The sequence below is a fragment of the Salmo salar genome, chromosome 04 (genome assembly GCF_965601325.2).
Source record: "Salmo salar chromosome 04, fSalSal1, whole genome shotgun sequence".
In the NCBI taxonomy this organism is placed as follows: domain Eukaryota; kingdom Metazoa; phylum Chordata; class Actinopteri; order Salmoniformes; family Salmonidae; genus Salmo; species Salmo salar.
The window spans coordinates 36,134,910-36,154,782 of NC_138294.1; the positions used below are offsets into that span (position 1 = coordinate 36,134,910).

The 19,873-nt window shown below is 44.1% G+C and overlaps 1 protein-coding gene across 4 annotated transcripts in view; it reads right to left on the reverse strand.

Moving 5' to 3' along the window:
• LOC106602819 (integrin alpha-X) overlaps nucleotides 1-19,873 on the reverse strand; it is a 78,721-nt gene that overhangs the window by 23,078 nt on the left and 35,770 nt on the right. For all 4 annotated transcript variants that reach the window (XM_045716806.2, XM_045716805.2, XM_014195712.3 and 1 more), the window contains exons 16-27: nucleotides 8,603-8,763; nucleotides 8,290-8,447; nucleotides 3,710-3,838; nucleotides 2,883-2,950; nucleotides 2,660-2,792; nucleotides 2,082-2,195; nucleotides 1,924-2,003; nucleotides 1,667-1,753; nucleotides 1,512-1,572; nucleotides 1,269-1,370; nucleotides 889-960; nucleotides 663-770 (exon numbers count right to left, since the gene is read on the reverse strand). In XM_045716806.2, the coding sequence (XP_045572762.1) occupies nucleotides 663-770; nucleotides 889-960; nucleotides 1,269-1,370; nucleotides 1,512-1,572; nucleotides 1,667-1,753; nucleotides 1,924-2,003; nucleotides 2,082-2,195; nucleotides 2,660-2,792; nucleotides 2,883-2,950; nucleotides 3,710-3,838; nucleotides 8,290-8,447; nucleotides 8,603-8,763 (1,273 nt within the window). The remainder of the gene's footprint in view (nucleotides 1-662; nucleotides 771-888; nucleotides 961-1,268; nucleotides 1,371-1,511; nucleotides 1,573-1,666; nucleotides 1,754-1,923; nucleotides 2,004-2,081; nucleotides 2,196-2,659; nucleotides 2,793-2,882; nucleotides 2,951-3,709; nucleotides 3,839-8,289; nucleotides 8,448-8,602; nucleotides 8,764-19,873) is intronic.

Here is a 19,873-nt window from a genome sequence, read left to right on the forward strand (position 1 = left end):
CACACTGACTCGGTACCGGTACCCCCTGTATATAGCCTCCACACTGACTCGGTACCGGTACCCCCTGTATATATAGCCTCCACACTGACTCGGTACCGGTACCCCTGTATATAGCCTCCACACTGACTCGGTACCGGTACCCCCTGTATATAGCCTCCACATTGACTCGGTACCGGTACCCCTTGTATATAGCCTCCACACTGACTCGGTACCTGTACCCCCTGTATATAGCCTCCACACTGACTCGGTACCGGTGCCCCCTGTATATAGCCTCCAGACTGACTCGGTACCAGTACCCCCTGTATATAGCCTCGTTATTGTTATGTTGTGTTTTCTTTTTATTATTTTTTACTTTTTTGGTAAATATTTTCTTAACTCTTCTTGAACTGCACTGTTGGTTAAGGGCTTGTAAGTAAGCATTTCACGGTAAGGTCTACACTTGTTGAGATCGGCGCATGTGACAAATTTGACACTGCCAAAACAACCGCTATGCGGGTGTCGTCTGACGCGGATCTGATAGAATCTAGCCCCTCATCTGCTTGACATGGACCCATACCAGAGCAATCTATATATAGCTGCCTCATCTAGCCCATACAACACCTATGCTTACATACCTTTCATGTTGTTGAATAATGTATGTATGAAGTTACGATTATCCTTACCTCTGAGCTTCTACTGATATTCCCAACAAACTTGAAGATGGTTGGCTGATTGTTGGATGACAGTCCTATTGTGCAGCCAACCAGATGACAGATGACCCCACTACAGTGCTGTGGTAGACCCAATCATAAGGGTTAGAGTAGAAATGACTGTACTTGTAATGACAAGTGATTAGAGAAACACCCATATTTCTGTTTAGTTTATGTCTCTTTTAGAGGTCTATCTCACCTGATAAAACAGAGTGTTTTTTTCCTGTTTAGAGAATACCTCCTTCCTCTCACACTTTCCTCTGCTGTTATCCTTTGGCATAAACACAGACGTGCACACAAAAATAAGAACACGTATAATGCCAGACATATGCTACTAACCAAATACCATATCCTGCCACTGGTACTTCATGCTGATTGACTGAGGAAAGTGCTGCTTGACTATTATAGATGCTGTCAGATGACCTGTGTCTGCTACAGACCAGGCACAAAACAGAAGTAAATGCTTCAAGTGAGTGAAACACGAAGGTACTATCTAAACTTGCCCAATAACAAAAACAAATTTTCGCTTCCAATGTCAAAAACGTGTACCCTAATGAAAAGGACCCAGGCTGCACTCACTGTTTGAAGAAGAGACACATTCCACAGGTAACCAGAGGCCAACTCCACTGGAATCACAAATGTTACATTGACCGGTGCTGCAACATTTCCTATATTCTCCACCTCAGAGATGGAGATAGGACATGGGGAGATATAAAAGGATGGATACTGAAAGAAGTATCATTGAAATACTAACAGATAGAGATAGACATGTATACAGAACCAGTAGGCAGCAGTACCATGTACAGTAGGATTTATTCCTACCATGTATATGTGCTCCAGAAGTTTGTTGTCTGGGAAAGTTATGTATTGGGAGGAGTATCCTCTGAAATATAATGATAAGTAAAGATCATTTATCCTGTCTCAGTCACTATTGTCATATTGAAACTTTGTCTGAAGAGGAAATTGTATGCACCCACCCTTTCACAACAATATTGATAGGAAGTTTGACATCTACAGAGGAGCTTGCATAGTTATCCTGAAGGGTGCCCTGCCCTTCATTATCACTGTAGGACAGAAGAATGAATACACAAACAGTGTTGACGTTTACCATGACACAAATTATGATCTACAAATTCTGATTAGATAGATGAATGGAATAGAGTAAAATAGAAAATAATAATTTCATTTTTTCCCCATCACTGGTTAAGTTCTATCCGTAGAGATGGTGACTCACGTAGTAACAAACACATTTAAAGCCAGTCTTTCTCTCATACAGGATGGCTCAAACACTGTGAATGACATCAACACTGTCACCTGGGGGAAGGGCAGAATCAGATCAAAATATTTTCACTCTCAGCTTTACAAAAATTCAGTAGGCTGAATGATATTTACCCGTGCCCCCTGTCTCAGGACAGTAGAGCTGAGGGGACACACTGTGTGTGTGATGTTTTCTAGTCCTGTGGTGTTCGACACACACCAAACAGCCACCTGGCCTGGTCCTGATGGCTATAACAGATTGAAATATTACCTGTGACATGATCAAAACCAAACTAAACCAGCTGATGAAAGCAAACACTTTATCATATCTCTATCCCTCCATCCTTCCCACCCCTGCTCATAACTAAATCCATCCCATCCTTTCATCCCTCCATCCTTCCCACCCCTGCTCACAACTAAATCCATCCCATCCTTTCATCCCTCCATCCTTCCCACCCCCGCTCACAACTAAATCCATCCCATCCTTTCATCCCTCCATCCTTCCCACCCCCACTCACAACTAAATCCATCCCATCCTTTCATCCCTCCATCCTTCCCACCTCTGCTCACAATTAAATCCATCCCATCCTTTCATCCCTCCATCCTTCCCACCCCTGCTCACAACTAAATCTCTCCATCACACCCCTTCATATATCTCTCTAGCCCTTCATCCTACACCTGCCTCCATCCCTCCCGACAGTGGTGGGTTTTACCCGTTTGGCACGAATGAAGGTTATGGAGGAGGGGTGGACCAGTGTCAGCTGAGCCTCAGAGGAATCCTCTCCACTGTTAGCCACCTCTACAGACACTTCTACTGGGAAACCTTGGCTACACACCACCTCTGGACTGGAGAAGATAGGAGGGGAGAGAGAGACCGTTTAGCAAACAGTTCAATTAATACAATGAAACATTTGACAAATATTTGACATATTTCACCTGGTGACGTTGACTGATAAGTCAGAGACACACACATGGTCCTCGCCACAAACCTTCTCCAGCAAGATCTGAAAGAAACAATCACAAACTGCTGCAAAAACTTCTACATTTTTTTTTACATTTATTTTATTTTAACTTTATTTAACCAGGTAGGCAAGTTGAGAACAAGTTCTCATTTACAACTGTGACCTGGCCAAGATAAAGAGTAGCAATTCGAACACATACAACAACACAGAGTTACACATGGAATAAACAAACATACAGTCAATAATACAGTAGAAAAACAAGTCTATATACAATGTGTGCAAATGAGGTAAGATAAGGGAGGTAATGCAATAAATAGGCCATGGTGGTGAAGTAATTACAATATAGCAATTAAACACTGGAGTGATTGATGTGCAAAAGATGAATGTGCAAGTAGAGCTACTGGGGTGCAAAGGAGCAAGATAAATAAATAAATAAATACAGTATGGGGATGGGGTAGTTGGATGGGCTATTTACAGATGGGCTATGTACAGGTGCAGTGATCTGTGAGCTGCTCTGACAGCTGGTGCTTAAAGTTAGTGAGGGAGATATGAGTCTCCAGCTTCAGTGATTTTTGCAGTTCGTTCCAGTCATTGGCAGCAGAGAACTGGAAGGAGAGGCGGCCAAAGGAGGAATTGGCTTTGGGGATGACCAGTGAAATATATCTGCTGGAGCGCGTGCTACGGGTGGATGCTGCATGGTGACCAGTGAGCTGAGATAAGGCGGGGCTTTACCTAGCACATTCACAGACACGCAACCAAATTACACACACACACAGACACACACACACACAGAGGGCTCACCATGTGTGCAAAAGAGGTTGGGTTGTCTGGGCTCAGGACTGACTTCAGTCCTCCTGTCCCTGGTACCTCCTGGCCCTCCACAGCCATTTGAACAGACAGAGGCACCTCACGGTAGTCTGATATACACTCCTGGAGGACAGACCCAGAGAACACACCAAAACACTCCTCAAATAAACACCCCAAAAACACACTAAGCATTTACCAAGTGCAGACAGACTGGGAGAAGTGAGGTGTAAATACAAACCCATACAAGTTGTACAACCATTGTATGGTGTCTCCACAATGGTCGTGTAAATTTGTTTTGTGCAGACAAATTCATAAAATAAATGTCTGTCGTATCACACCCATTATGTCAAATGCATTGTACATTCACAGTCACATTTTAGTTATTTAGCAGACACTCTTATACAGAGCGTCTTGCAGGAGCAATTAGGGTTGCTCAAGGGCATAATGACAGATTTTTCACCTAGTCGACTCAGGGATTCAAGCCAGCGAATTTTCGGTTACTGGCCCAACGCTCTTAACCACTGGGCCAGCTGCTGCCTCTGCCCCCCTGTACAACCTGAGTGTGTATGGAGCCAACTACATACATGCAACATAATGTACACATATGCACCTAAAGGATGCACACAGGGACAAAACTCACATCAACATGCACTAATTTAAAATCAAATAAAATGTTATTTGTCACATGCACCTTTAGACAACGGGTGTAGTCTTTACCGTGAAATGCTTACTTTTACAGTTTGGGGAAGGCCCTTTCCTGTTTCAGCATGACAATGCCCCCGTGCACAAAGCGAGGTCCATACAGAAATGGTTTGTCGAGATCGCTGTGGAAGAACTTGACTGGCCTGCATAGAGCCCTGACCTCAACCCCATCGAACACTTTTGGGATGAATTGGAACGCCGACTGTGAGCTAGGCCTAATCGCCCAACATCAGTGCCTCACTAATGCTCTTGTGGCTGAATGAAAGCAAGTCCCCACAGCGATGATCCTACATCTAGTGGAAAGCCTTCCCAGAAGAGTGGAGGCTGTTATAGCAGCAAAGGGGGGACCATCTCCATATTAATGCCTATGATTTTGGAATGAGATGTTCAACGAGCAGGTGTCCACATACTCTTGGTCATGTAGTGTATGTGTGTGGGTTTTGTGTGGAGAGTGTCAGTGTAGTGTGAGTGTGTATATAGTGTGTATGTATAGTCTTGTGAGTGTGCATAGAGTCAGTGCAAGATAGGGTCAGTGCAGATAGATGAAGTAACCATTACATTAACTACACTCAACAAAAATATAAACGCAACATGTAAAGAGTTGGACCCATGTTTCATGAGCTGATAAAAAAAAAAAATCACAGAAATGTTCCATACGCACAAAAATCGTATATCTTAGTTTTTCGTTTTACCTCCCTGTTAGGAGTGGCATATCAAGAAGCTGATTAAACAGCATGATCATTACACAGGTGCACCTTGTGCTGGGGACAATAAAAGACCACTTTAAAATGTGCAGTTTTGTCACACAACACAGTGCCACAGATAACTCAAGGTTTGAGGGAGAGTGCAATTGTCATACTGACGGCAGGAATGTCCACCAGAGCTGATGCCAGATAATTGAATGTTAATTTATCGACCATAAGCTGCCTCCAACGTTGTTTCTGAGAATATGGCAGTACGTTCAACTCGCCCCCCAATCGAAGACCACGTGTAACCACGCCAGCCCAGGACCTTCACATCTGGCTTCTTCACCTGTAATACCTTTTGTCTGTAATACCTCCCTTTTCTGGGGAAAAACCCATTCTGATTGTCTGGGCCTGGCTCCCCAGTGGACCTTCCTCTGAGTATATCTTCCTCTGTAGCGCTTTGTGGTCAAGGGTTGTGCAAGGGCCCATGCCAAATCGTTTCAGCTTCCTGAGGGGGAGAGGCGCTGTCTTTTTTACTTAAAAAAAAAATGTAACCTTTAACTAGGCAAGTCAGTTAAGAACAAATGTTTATTTACAATAACGGCCCACCCCAGCCAAACGCTAACCCGGACAATGCTGTGTCAATTGCGCGCCGCCCTATGCGACTCCTAATCACAGCCGGCTGTGAGATGCAGAGCCTTAGACCGCTGCACTCAGGAGCCCCAGTGATGTGTATGCCAAGGAACTTGAAGTTCTGAACTCACACCACTACAGCCCCATCGATGTGGATGGGGGCATGCTCTCCCCTCTAGCCCACAATCAGTTCCTTGGTTTTAATGACATGGAGGGAGAGATTGTTGTCGTGGCACCACACTGCCAAGTCTCTGATCTACTCCCTGTAGGCTGTCTAATCACTGTTGGTGATCAGGCCTAGCACCATCGTGTCATCAGAAAACTTGATGATGGTTTTGGAATTGTGGATGAACAGGGACTACAAAGCACACAACAGCATGGAGGAGGTGTTGTTGCTTATCCTCACCCCCTGGGGCCGTCCCATCAGGAAGTCCAGGATCCTGTTGCAGAGGGAGGTGTTCAGTCCCAAGGTGCCCAGCTTAGTGATGAGCTTGGATGGGACTATGGTGTTGAACGCTGAACTGTAGTCTATTTTTATTTATCCTTTATTTAACTAGGCAAGTCAGTTAAGAACAAATGCTTATTTACAATGACGGCCTAGGAAAATTCAGTTAACTGCCTTGTTCAGGGGCAGAACAACAGATTTTTACCTTGTCAGCTCGGGGATTCGATCTTGCCACCTTTCGGTTACAAGTCCAACACTCTAACCAGTAGGCTACCTGCCGCTGTCTATGAACAGCGTTTTCACATAGTTATTTCCCCTCTTGTCCATGAGTGTGAAGTGCAATTGAGATTGCTGTGGATCTGTTGGGGCAGTATGTGAATTGGAGTGGGTCCAGGGTGTCTGGGATGATGGTATCAATGTGTGTCATGACCAGCCTTTCAAAGGACTTCATAATTAAAGATGTGAGTGCTACAGGCTGATAGTCATTAAGGCAGGTTACCTTGGAGTTCTTGGGAACAGGGACAATGGTGGTCAGCTTGAAACATGTTGGGATTACAGACTTGGACAAGAAGAAATTGAAAATGTCCGTGAAGGCAGTTGCCAGCTGGTCTGCACATGCTTTGAGAATGTGCCCTGGTATTAAGTCTGTTCCGGCAGCCTTGCGAGTGTTGACTTATTCAAATGTTTTACTCACATCGGCTACAGAGAGCGAGATCACACAGTCACCCAGAACGGGGGCTTTCACGCAAGACTCAGTGTTGTATTCCCCAAAGCGAGGATAAAAGGCATTTAGCTCGTTTGGCAGTTCTGTATCGTTGGGCATTTTTTTATTTAACATCTCACGGCTGGGTTTTCCTTTCTACTCCATTATCGTCTGCAAGCCCTGCAAAATACAACGAGAGTCGGAGCCAGTGTAATAGGATTCCACCTTCGTCCTATATTGTCCTTTTGTCACGTCCTGACAGGTAATAGGGGTTATTTGTATTGTAGTTTGGTCAGGACGTGGCAGAGGGTATTTGTTTTATGTGGTTCGGGGTGGTGGTTTGCTTGGAAGGGTGTTTGATTTATTATTTCCAGGTTTTGGGTTATGTTCTATGTTCTCTCTAGTTTAGCATTTCTATGTTAGGTAATTTGGTGTTGGACTCTCAATTGGAGGCAGGTGTTTGTAGTTGCCTTTGATTGAGAGTCCTATATATAGGTATGTGTTTTGTTTGTGTTTTGTGGGAGATTGTTCTGTGTATAGCCTTGTGCCTTACCATACTGTTATTCGTCGTTGTGTCTTTTGTGTACGTGTTTATTTAGTTTTTTTCCTTCTTTGTCCTATTAATAAAGAAGATGAGTGCACATTTCCCCACTGCGTCTTGGTCCGCTTTATCCGACGACAACCGTGACACCTTTTGCATGTTTAATGTCTTGTTAGAGGTCGTAGCGGGCTTTCTTGTCTATGTCCTTGTCCGTGTCCCGTTTCTTGTAAGTGGTAACTCTAGCCTTTAGCCCAGCTCGGATATTTCCTTGTAATCTATGGTTGTAACGGTTGTCGTCGGGAATGGAGGACCAAAACGCAGCAGGAATGTGGATGCTCATCTTGATTTATTTTAAAATAAAGTGAACACCAAAATAACAAACAATGAAGAACTCACGAACAACAAAACAGTCTTGTAATGCTCACACAGGCAAAACAAGAAACAATCTCCCACAAACACTAAACCAAACAATTACCCATATATAGGACTCTCAATCAGAGGCAACGAGAAAGCACCTGCCTCCAATTGAGAGTCCAACCCCCCATTAACCTAAACATAGAAATATACCAACACAGAAAGAACATAGAAGTACAAAACATAGAACATAAACCAAAACCCGGAAATAATAAATCAAACGCCCTACTAAATAAACCACCACCCCGAACCACATAAAACAAATACCCTCTGCCAAGTCCTGACCAAACTACAATAACAAATAACCCTTATACTGGTCAGGACGTGACAATGGTTTTTGGTTTGGATACAGTGGGGACAACGTCGTCTATGCACTCATTGATGAAGCCTGTGACTAAAGGTGGTAAATTTCTACACACACATAGAAAGTGGTGTGAAGCTACCACTGACCGGGATACTGAGGGAGAAGTTGTGGCAGGCAGTGCCTGTAACTGTTTCATCCCAGCTGGAGGATGTTGATCTGGGATAGAAGAGCAGACGGGCTGGCCTGGTCCTGGTCTGATCCTCCAGTAGATCCACTGTCACAGACACTGACGCCTGGAGAGAAGCTAGGGCAGAGAAACATACCAGTTACAGCAGTGATATTTGTCCAGATTAATGGACAAACAAACTGAGCCAATATAACAAATTCCTCTCATTCCAGTAATACAACTCAAAGTAGAGTGTGTTATGCTGTGTGTTGTAGTGTGGAGATAATCTGTACCCTGTATGTTTCCCACGTGGGCCCCACTGACAGTGACACACAGAGTGGCTGTGGTTACGGGAGTGTTAAGGGCCATGGGGCCGGCACAGTGGAAGGAGTTCTGGGAGATCATGGGAGGGTCCATGGTGACAGACACCAACACACGCATCACTGGCTGGGACCTGGGGTGGACAAGAGGACACAACAGATCAAACGGTCAAAGACTCTACTACTACTACAGAAACAATGTCTACTCTTTCCATTGAATTTTTATGTTGCCCTGCTCTAAACCATGTCAAATCAGGGGGTCCAAAACATTGAGAAACATTGGATCACCTTGTGTCTTTTAAACATGCTCCCTCCTCACTGTCTGCCCTTTCACCTATCTCCCACTGTTTATACTCTGTCTGTCAATAAAGCATGAAAAAATACGGAAAGAGAGTGACTCTCCCATATGCCATATTATAAAATGGGTTGTTTAGATCCTGGATGGTGATTGGTTGATATGCGAGAGTTGTGGGACAACAACTACCGCAAAATACCATGACGTGTTAATGTCATAATTCCACTATCCACCTAGCCCAGGCAGGAAATTCAAAAACTGAATCTCCATACTATTTGGATTGCGACAGTTGGGGGTTATATAAAGCTACCTGCCTGCCTCTACGACCTGTGCAACAATTAGTGCGACCCGTCATTCAGGGTAGGTGGGGGAGAGCCCCACCTGTTTTGAGCGCAACCTGTTTAGCAAAAATAATATATACACTACAGGTCAAAAGACTTAGAACACCTACTCATTCAAGTGTTTTTCTTTATTTCTACTATTTTCTGCATTGTAGAATAATAGTGAAGACATCGAAACTACAAAATAACACATATAGAATGATGTAGTAACCAAAAAAGTGTTAAACAAATCAAAATATATTTTATATTTGAGATTCTTCTAATGGCCACCCTTTGCTTTGATGACAGCTTTGCACACTCTTGGCATTCTCTCAACCAGCTTCATGAGGTAGTCACCTGGAAAACTTTTCCACCCATATTATCTTTTACCCAATAGGGCTATCTTCTGTAAACAACCCCTACCTTGTCACAACACAACTGATTGGCTCAAACACATTAAGAAGGAAATAAATTCCACAGGAACACCTGTTAATTTAAATGCATTTAAATGCATTAAGCTGGTTGAGAGAATGCCAAGAAAGTACAAAAGTGTCATCAAGGCAAATGGTGGCTACTTTGAAAAATCTCAAATATAAAATATATTTTGATTTGTTTAACCCTTTTTTGGTTGGGTCAATATCACTAAAAGTGTTATTTTTTGTCCTCAAGATAAATCATTCAAAATCGTATATAAAAAATATACACTGGATCAAAATTTCAAATTTTCAAAGGATCCTTAAGTGTGTATGCCTTCATGGTAATAGAAGCATAATGACATAGATTTCAAAGTAAATGTTATACATTTTAGACTATTTTATTTCAGTGGAAGGAAGCAGTTTTTCAATGTCCCAAGTGCTGCTCAACTTCAACGAGAATAATTTGGAATAATATTATACATTAAAAAAAAACATTTCCTAATTTTCCAATTTTCTTCATTAAATGTTATCTTGTGTATAGTCTTTCTATGTTAAATGCTGCACTTTTTATAAGAATATTGACTATTTTCTGTACGTCCTCAAAGTCGTTGTCCACCCTGTTACATTGTGGTTACTGGCACTAAGAAAATATATATTTTCTACAATGACGTCACAAACAGGAAATTATGTCACTTCCTTGGCGGGAAAACAACTGTAGTGAACCTGGTGAGTATCTAGGTTTCATAGTATTATATTTTCATCATTATATGTTGGTGATGTGATGTGAGAAAGCATAACATGTCCACCCTGTTAAGCAAAAATACAAAAGATGTTAATCGAATTTCATAATTTCTAAATATATTTGTCCAACAATGCAAATTCCTTTTCAAGTGGCAGCCATTATCCTAGCTTCATCATAATCACTTGGGGCATAGTTGCTATTTTTTTGCTCAAAATATCCACCCTGTTATTTTCCACTCTGTTATCCATGTACACGTAACAGGGTGGACATGCACTCAACAGGGTGGACAAATGGATATCTTGCAGTAATGTGTTGCAAAATATGTGTTTTTGTTCATAAATTGTATTACATAATTCCAGTATATATAGCATGTATAGTATTTAAAGACTAAATACATATCAGCTGAATCAGGTCTTTCATGAAGGAATGGCACCTCCTCTTAGTCAAGCTGAAAGACAGCGGCAATACAGAGAACGACGTAATGCTGACCCAGAAAGGAGAGAGTATCTAGAGAAAGAGAGGGAAAAATGGAGGAAAGATAAAGAGACAGGGAAGAAGAAGGCAATAGCTGAACTCAGTGACAGGGTGCAGCCTGCAGAAAGGAAGAAATAGAGATTCAAGAGGTATGCAAGGATTAGGGGAGAACAGGCATGTGTATTGCCTCGTTCAACAGTTAAAGCTTCGCTGAGACATCAGAATGTGACATCACCTATTAAGAGGGCTCTTCTCTTTCACACATCTCCCATTAAAGATATCAAAACAAACTGTGTTTGGGGACCTTTGCTCTTTTTTGACAAGGAAGGGAAGCAGAACAGAAACAGAAATTAAAAGTAAAGTGAAGGATTTCTTTCTCCGGGATGATGTAAGTCGTATAACGACCAGCCACAAACAAACCATCACACGACTAAAGAACAAAATGCTGAAGAGGCTTCTTACTGACACAATGAAAAATCTGCACAGCAAATCCCTGTCTGAGGAACTAGGTCAGTTGTCCTATACCACCTTCTGCCGCCTCAGGCCATTTGGGGTTGTTACGCCCAATGAAACTGATCATGAAACTTGTCAGTGCAAAACCCATGAGAATTTACAGTTCATGGCAAATTCTCTTCACAGCCTTAGGCTTTTGTCCACCAAAAACCTTGAGGACATGGTCAACTCAAGTATGTGTGACCTGAAATCAAAACTATGTGCTTATGGTGAATGTAAGGATTTCTTCCTCACCACTCATCCAACTCTGAAACCTCCTGGGAATGTAGTTCCTCTGACACAATGGACCTTGGAGAAGATCCAAAAAGATGAAGAGAAGTGCTCCATGATAACCGTGAAGAGGGAGGTCACAATAACAGAAACTGAACTGGTCAGTCAGTTTCAAGATAGGCTCGCCATGTTTAGGCAACACATCTTTAATATCAAGTGGCAATACAGGGCCTATAGGGAGCTTAGGGAGAGACTGAAGAACAATGAATGCTTGCTGCACATTGACTTCAGCAAAAACTATTCATGCAAATACAGTGAAGAGATCCAGTCCGTGCATTTTGGAGGATCTCACCAGCAAGCCACTCTCCACACTGCAGTGCTCTACACTGCTGCAGACCAACCACCAAATGTTTTTTGCTCCATTTCACCATCACAGAGACATGATCCACCCACCATTTGGGCCCACCTTGATCCGGTTCTTGCCATGTTGAAGCAGAGGTACCATGAAGGCAGTCGGCTACACAATACAAGCAAAAAGGGAACTTCTACCTACTCGCCACAGAACCACACAAACAAGGCTTTCAAGAGGTCAACTGGAATTTCTTTGAGGCCAGCTATGGCAAGGAGGCACCAGATGGTGTTGGAGGGGCCCTCAAGATATGTGCAGATAGAGCAGTGCACCATTGAAAGGATATCCCAGATGCACAAGCCCTGTACAATGTCTTAAAGGGTCTTAACTCCTCTGTGGAGATGTTCTTCATTACTGAGAGTGATGTTGAGGCAAGAGCAGAGGTAACCCTCCTTCCTCCCCATACACACATACATACAACTTTATTGTACAGTAGCTGGTTGTGTATTGAAATGTATAAGGTTTTTGTTACTCTTTATATCATATGCTATCTCTTCTCATCTCAGATGCTTGCCTTAGATGCCATTGAAGGAACGATGAAGATTCATCAGTTTATCAGTGTCTCACCAGGCCAGATAAAATACAGGGACATTACTTGTCTGTGCAAGAAGGATAGTGGCATGTTGGACTGTCCTTGTTTTCAGCTCAAAGAGGCAACTCTGGGTGACCCTGCAGCATCTAACCAGCTCTCTGCATCTCATGACAAGGCTGACACCACATGCTGACCTGGCACCATTGAACTTAATCACGTAGGGGAGTGGTGTGTTGTCAATTATGACCATGAAGGATACCCTGGGATCATCATGGATGTAGAGGAACATAACATTAAGGTGAAGTGCATGCACCGGAATGGCATCAACAAATTATTCTGGCCAAGTCCAAAGGAAGATATTTGTTGGTACTCTGATGCACAGATAATTTGTCTGATGCCAGAGCCACAGGCTGTTAATAAACGCTCTGTGCAGATGGAAAAATCCACCTGGAAGTATGTGGAAGAGCATTTGGGGTGAAAAGGGGGAGAGATGAAAAGAGGGGGAGCGAGAGAGGAAGAGAGGGACAGGAATGTGTTTTAATGCTAATTCCAATGATTTTGTACCGGCAATGTATTTTTGTGTTGTAGTTTTTCACAATGAATATGTAACTAAATAGCAGTTCAAATGTTGTTACTACATGAATTACTATGTAGATGTCTATTCAGTGTTGAGTATTCAGTGTTGTTTAATTTATGTTCTGTCCCCTTATAGCTGTCCACCCTGTTATCTTGGCATCTTTTTCAAATTAATTCAGTTACATTGTCAAATATCAAGGATTTGTGTCATGTATTTTAAAGAGTAAGACATGGCCAACACCACACAATTATAAACTTGGATAAAATATAATGAATACCAATATATCTCAATTTAGAATGATAATGTGCAAATTAGATGAAGTTCTGTATAAAACCACACATTGTATACAAAATCTGTTATTTCTTTATAATTTGACCAGAACAAATGGACAGGGTTGACAAGGGGACACAATAGCTTAATGAAAATGTAAATATTATTAAAATAGTCCAATGCAGTAATTAAAGACAGTTTAGTGCATGTCCGTAACAGGGTGGACATATCTTATGGCTGATTCACTGAAAATGTGTTTATAATTATAAAACATGTTTTTCTACAAGTCAAATATTTATTTTTTATAGTAAAACATAAAAGGAATACAAATTCTGATTTTTATTTTTAAATGTTGCATGGTACAGTTTTGTGATATTGACCCGGTTACTACATGATTCCATATGTGTTATTTGATAGTTTTGATGGCTTCACTATTATTCTACAATGTAGAAAATAGTACAAATAAAGAAAAACCCTTGAATGAGTAGGTGTGTCCAAACTTTTGACTGGTACTGTATATGTATATATATATATATATATATATATATAATATATATATATATATATATGCAGTTTTTTGTTGTTGCCTGTTTTGATTGTTATTTTGGCAAACAATGTAATAAAAATAGATGATTGAGTTAAAAATAGATCATTGAGTTAATAAAGCTGCGTACAGACATGGTCTCTTTTTAGCTTTCTTGTTTCAGCCTAGTTCAGTGCTTTCTGTGGTGGTGGAGCAGCTCCAAAATGCAGGTGTTTTAGCCTAGCCCAGTGCTTTCTGTGGTGGTGGGGCAGCCAGTGGAAAATACAGAGCATAGTGGTTGGCAATGTTCTCTAGTTGCGCCGTGATTGGCTCCGTGTTCTGTCACTCATGGGGACACTATGTCGCCGCAAAACCTACAGGGAGAGCTTGAAAATTCAAGCCCCTTGGGTGCTGCCAAAAAGTTACATTAGAAGTGTCCATCCAAGGCTCAAGGTCATTGGCCACATATAAAATGAAGTCAAATCACTTTATATCTATTGTAGCTTTGATTGGTCTGATGATGCCAATATCATATTTTCAAGATCTTAGCTAGCAAGCAAGACAAGCAGTCATGGCGTCGATAGAGATGGCAGCTTCGCTTCCAGTCCTTAGGAAACTATGCAGTATTTTTTATTTTTTTATGTATTATGTCTTACATTGTTAGCCCAGAAAACCTTAAGTGTTATTACATACATCCGGGAAGAACTATAACTCCCAGGGCATTCAAACTGATTCCAGAGGCCGACCAAAACAATGCCGTCGGAGAAGAGGGAGCCGGAGCGGTCTTCTAGTGAGGCTTCGGATGTGCGCACACCACCCACCGCTTCCGAGTATATTACTCGCTAGTGTCCAGTCCCTAGCTAACAAAGTCAACGAAATTAGTGCAAGAGTTGCTTTCCAAAGAGATATCCGGGATTGTAACATACTCTTTCACGGAAACATGGCTAGCTTGGGACATGCTGTCGGAGGCAGTACAGCTAACGGGATTTTCAGTGAATCGCGCGACAGGAATAAAGATCTCTTCTGTAAGAAGAACGGCGGGGGTGTATGTTTCATGATTAACGAATCATGGTGTAATTGTAACAACATACAGGAACGCAAGTCCTTTTGTTCATCTGACCTAGAATTCCTCACAATCAAATGCCGACCGTATTATCTCCCAAGAGAACTCTCCTCCGTTATTGTCACAGCCGTGTATATCCCCCCACAAGCGGATACCAAGATGACCATCAACAAACTTCACTGGACTTTATGCAAACTGGAAACTATATATCCTGAGGGCATTTATTATAGCTGGGGATTTTAAGAAAGCTCATTTGAGAACAAGGCTACATAAATTCTATCAGCATATCGATTGCAGTACACGAGCGAGTAACTCGCCTCACCCCTCCACCACCCTCATTTTGGCAAATCTGACCATGACTCCATCTTGTTGCTCCCCTCCTATAGGCAGGAACTAAAACTGGGAGCGCCCGTGCTTAAGTCTAGCCAGCGCTGGTCTGACCAATCGGATTCCACGCTTCAAGATTGCTTCGATCACGTGGACTGGGATATGTTCCAGATAGCCTCAGATAACAACACTGACATATACGCTGATTCGGTGAGCGAGTTTATAAGGACGTGTATAGGAGATGTTGTACCCACTGTGACCATTAAAACCTTCCCTAACCAGAAACCGTGGATTGATGGCAGCATTCGCGCAAAACTGAAAGCACGTACCACCGCATTTAATCATCGCAAGGTAACTGGGAATATAACCGAATACAAACAGTGTAGTTATTCCCTCCGTAAGGCAATCAAACAAGCAAAGTGTCAGTATAGAGACAAAGTGGGGTCGCAATTCAACGGCTCAAACACGAGACATATGTGGCAGGGTCTACAGACAATCACGGATTACAAAAGGAAAACCAGCCCCGTCGAGGACATTGACGTCTTGCTTCCAGACAAATTAACAGTGCCACTGAAGCGAACCGCTACCAAAGACGGTGGGCTCTCCTTCTCCGTGGCCGTTGTGAGGAAAACATTTAAACGTGTTAACCCTCGCAAGGCTGCCGGCCCAGACAGCATCCCTAGCCTTATCCCCAGAGCATGCGCAGACCAGCTAGCTTGTGTGTTTACATATAATGGCATTACATATAAGCACTTGGCCTCTCCCAGGACCACACAATTAACCAATTGGCAATTACAACCAATAAATGAGTTCTACAATGTAAAAGGCAATTTCCACATCCATTGTTACATTAGTAGATTTGTCTTTATCAGATAATGATACGCTACATGACCAAAAGTATGTGGACACCTGCTCGTTCGAACATCTCATTCCAAAATCATGGGCATTAATATGGAGTTGGTACCCCCTTTGCTGCTATAACAGCCTCCACTCTTCTGGGAAGGCTTTCCACTAGATGTTGGAACATTGCTGCGGGAACTTGCTTCCATTCAGTCACAAGAGCATTAGTGAGGTCGGGCACTGATGTTGGGCGATTAGGCCTGCTTCGCAGTCGGCGTTCCAATTCATCTCAAAGGTGTTCGATGGGGTTGAGGTCAGGGCTCTGTGCAGGCCAGTCAAGATCTTCCACACCGATCTCAACAAACCATTTCCGTATGGACCTTGCTTTGTGTGCGTGAGCATTGTCATGCTGAAATAGGAAAGGGCCTTCCCCAAACCGTTGCCATAAAGTTGGAAGCACAGAACTAAGGGGCCTAGCCTGAACCATGAAAAACGGACCATTATTCCTCCTCTACCAAACTTTCCAGTTGGCACTATGCATTCCGACATGTAGCGTTTTCCTGGCATCCGCCAAACCCAGATTCATCAGTCTGACTGCCAGATGGTGAAGCATGATTCATCACTCCAGAGAATGCGTTTCCACTGCTCCAGAGTCCAATGGCGGCAAGCTTACACCACTTCAGCCGACGCTAGGCATTGCACATGGTGATCTTAGGCTTGTGTGCAGCTGCTCGGCCATGGAAACCTGTCACGCCTGCTCCCGCTCTTCCTCTCTGGTGCATCAGGCTCCCACGCCTCAGCCGGTTTGTCAGGCTCCGACGCCTCAGCGGGATCATCAGGGTTTCACGCCTCAGCCGGGTCGTCAGGCTCCCACACCTGTGCCAGCTCGCCAGGCTCACACGCCTCTGCCTGTTCGTCGGGCTTCTACGCCCCAACCGACTTGTCCAGCGTCCATGCCTTGCCCGGCCCGTCAGGCTCGCCCAAGTGGGATGCCAGGTGGCGCCCCTAGAGGGGGATGGGTACTGTCACGCCTGCTCCCGCTCTCCCTCTCTGCTGCTCGAGGGCACCAGGCTGCCCTTCATTATGCACACCTGTCGCCCTCATTATGCACAGCAGCGCTCATTGGACTCACCTAGACTCTTTCCCTTTGTGGATTACCCCGTCTATAGCTGTCTGCTCCCCCGCTCGATCCCTGCATCAGCATTAATGTCATTATGTGTTCATGTCCAGACGCGGTCCTGTCCTGTTTCATGTCCATTGTTCATTAAATGTTCACTCCCTGTACCTGCTTCTTGTCTACCAGCGTCAATCCTTACAAAAACCCATTTCATGAAGCTCCCGGCAAACAGTTCTTGTGCCGACGTTGCTTCCAGAGGCAGTTTGGAACTCTGTAGTGAGTGTTCCAACCGAGGACAGACAACTTTTACGAGCTACATGCTTCAGCAGTCCCGTTCTGTGAGCTTGTGTGGCCTACCACTTCACGGCTGAGCCATTGTAGCTCCTAGACCTTTCCACTTCGCAATAACAGCACTTACAATTGACCGGGGCAGTTCTAGCAGGGCAGAAATTTGACGAACTGACTTGTTGGAAGGGTGACATTCTATGACAGTGTCACTTTGAAAGTGACTGAGCTCTTCAGTAAGGCCATTCTACTGCAAGTGTTTGTCTATGGAGATTTCATGGCTGTGTGCTAGATTTTATAGACCTGTCAGCAACGATGTGGCTGAAATAGCCAAATCAAGATTGCTTCGATCACGTGGACTGGGATATGTTCCAGATAGCCTCAGATAACAACACTGACATATACGCTGATTCGGTGAGCGAGTTTATAAGGACGTGTATAGGAGATGTTGTACCCACTGTGACCATTAAAACCTTCCCTAACCAGAAACCGTGGATTGATGGCAGCATTCGCGCAAAACTGAAAGCACGTACCACCGCATTTAATCATCGCAAGGTAACTGGGAATATAACCGAATACAAACAGTGTAGTTATTCCCTCCGTAAGGCAATCAAACAAGCAAAGTGTCAGTATAGAGACAAAGTGGGGTCGCAATTCAACGGCTCAAACACGAGACATATGTGGCAGGGTCTACAGACAATCACGGATTACAAAAGGAAAACCAGCCCCGTCGAGGACATTGACGTCTTGCTTCCAGACAAATTAACAGTGCCACTGAAGCGAACCGCTACCAAAGACGGTGGGCTCTCCTTCTCCGTGGCCGTTGTGAGGAAAACATTTAAACGTGTTAACCCTCGCAAGGCTGCCGGCCCAGACAGCATCCCTAGCCTTATCCCCAGAGCATGCGCAGACCAGCTAGCTTGTGTGTTTACATATAATGGCATTACATATAAGCACTTGGCCTCTCCCAGGACCACACAATTAACCAATTGGCAATTACAACCAATAAATGAGTTCTACAATGTAAAAGGCAATTTCCACATCCATTGTTACATTAGTAGATTTGTCTTTATCAGATAATGATACGCTACATGACCAAAAGTATGTGGACACCTGCTCGTTCGAACATCTCATTCCAAAATCATGGGCATTAATATGGAGTTGGTACCCCCTTTGCTGCTATAACAGCCTCCACTCTTCTGGGAAGGCTTTCCACTAGATGTTGGAACATTGCTGCGGGAACTTGCTTCCATTCAGTCACAAGAGCATTAGTGAGGTCGGGCACTGATGTTGGGCGATTAGGCCTGCTTCGCAGTCGGCGTTCCAATTCATCTCAAAGGTGTTCGATGGGGTTGAGGTCAGGGCTCTGTGCAGGCCAGTCAAGATCTTCCACACCGATCTCAACAAACCATTTCCGTATGGACCTTGCTTTGTGTGCGTGGGCATTGTCATGCTGAAATAGGAAAGGGCCTTCCCCAAACCGTTGCCATAAAGTTGGAAGCACAGAACTAAGGGGCCTAGCCTGAACCATGAAAAACGGACCATTATTCCTCCTCTACCAAACTTTCCAGTTGGCACTATGCATTCCGACATGTAGCGTTTTCCTGGCATCCGCCAAACCCAGATTCATCAGTCTGACTGCCAGATGGTGAAGCATGATTCATCACTCCAGAGAATGCGTTTCCACTGCTCCAGAGTCCAATGGCGGCAAGCTTACACCACTTCAGCCGACGCTAGGCATTGCACATGGTGATCTTAGGCTTGTGTGCAGCTGCTCGGCCATGGAAACCTGTCACGCCTGCTCCCGCTCTTCCTCTCTGGTGCATCAGGCTCCCACGCCTCAGCCGGTTCGTCAGGCTCCGACGCCTCAGCGGGATCATCAGGGTTTCACGCCTCAGCCGGGTCGTCAGGCTCCCACACCTGTGCCAGCTCGCCAGGCTCACACGCCTCTGCCTGTTCGTCGGGCTTCTACGCCCCAACCGACTTGTCCAGCATCCATGCCTTGCCCGGCCCGTCAGGCTCGCCCAAGTGGGATGCCAGGTGGCGCCCCTAGAGGGGGATGGGTACTGTCACGCCTGCTCCCGCTCTCCCTCTCTGCTGCTCGAGGGCACCAGGCTGCCCTTCATTATGCACACCTGTCGCCCTCATTATGCGCAGCAGCGCTCATTGGACTCACCTAGACTCCTTCCCTTTGTGGATTACCTCGTCTATAGCTGTCTGCTCCCCCGCTCGATCCCTGCATCAGCATTAATGTCATTATGTGTTCATGTCCAGACGCGGTCCTGTCCTGTTTCATGTCCATTGTTCATTAAATGTTCACTCCCTGTACCT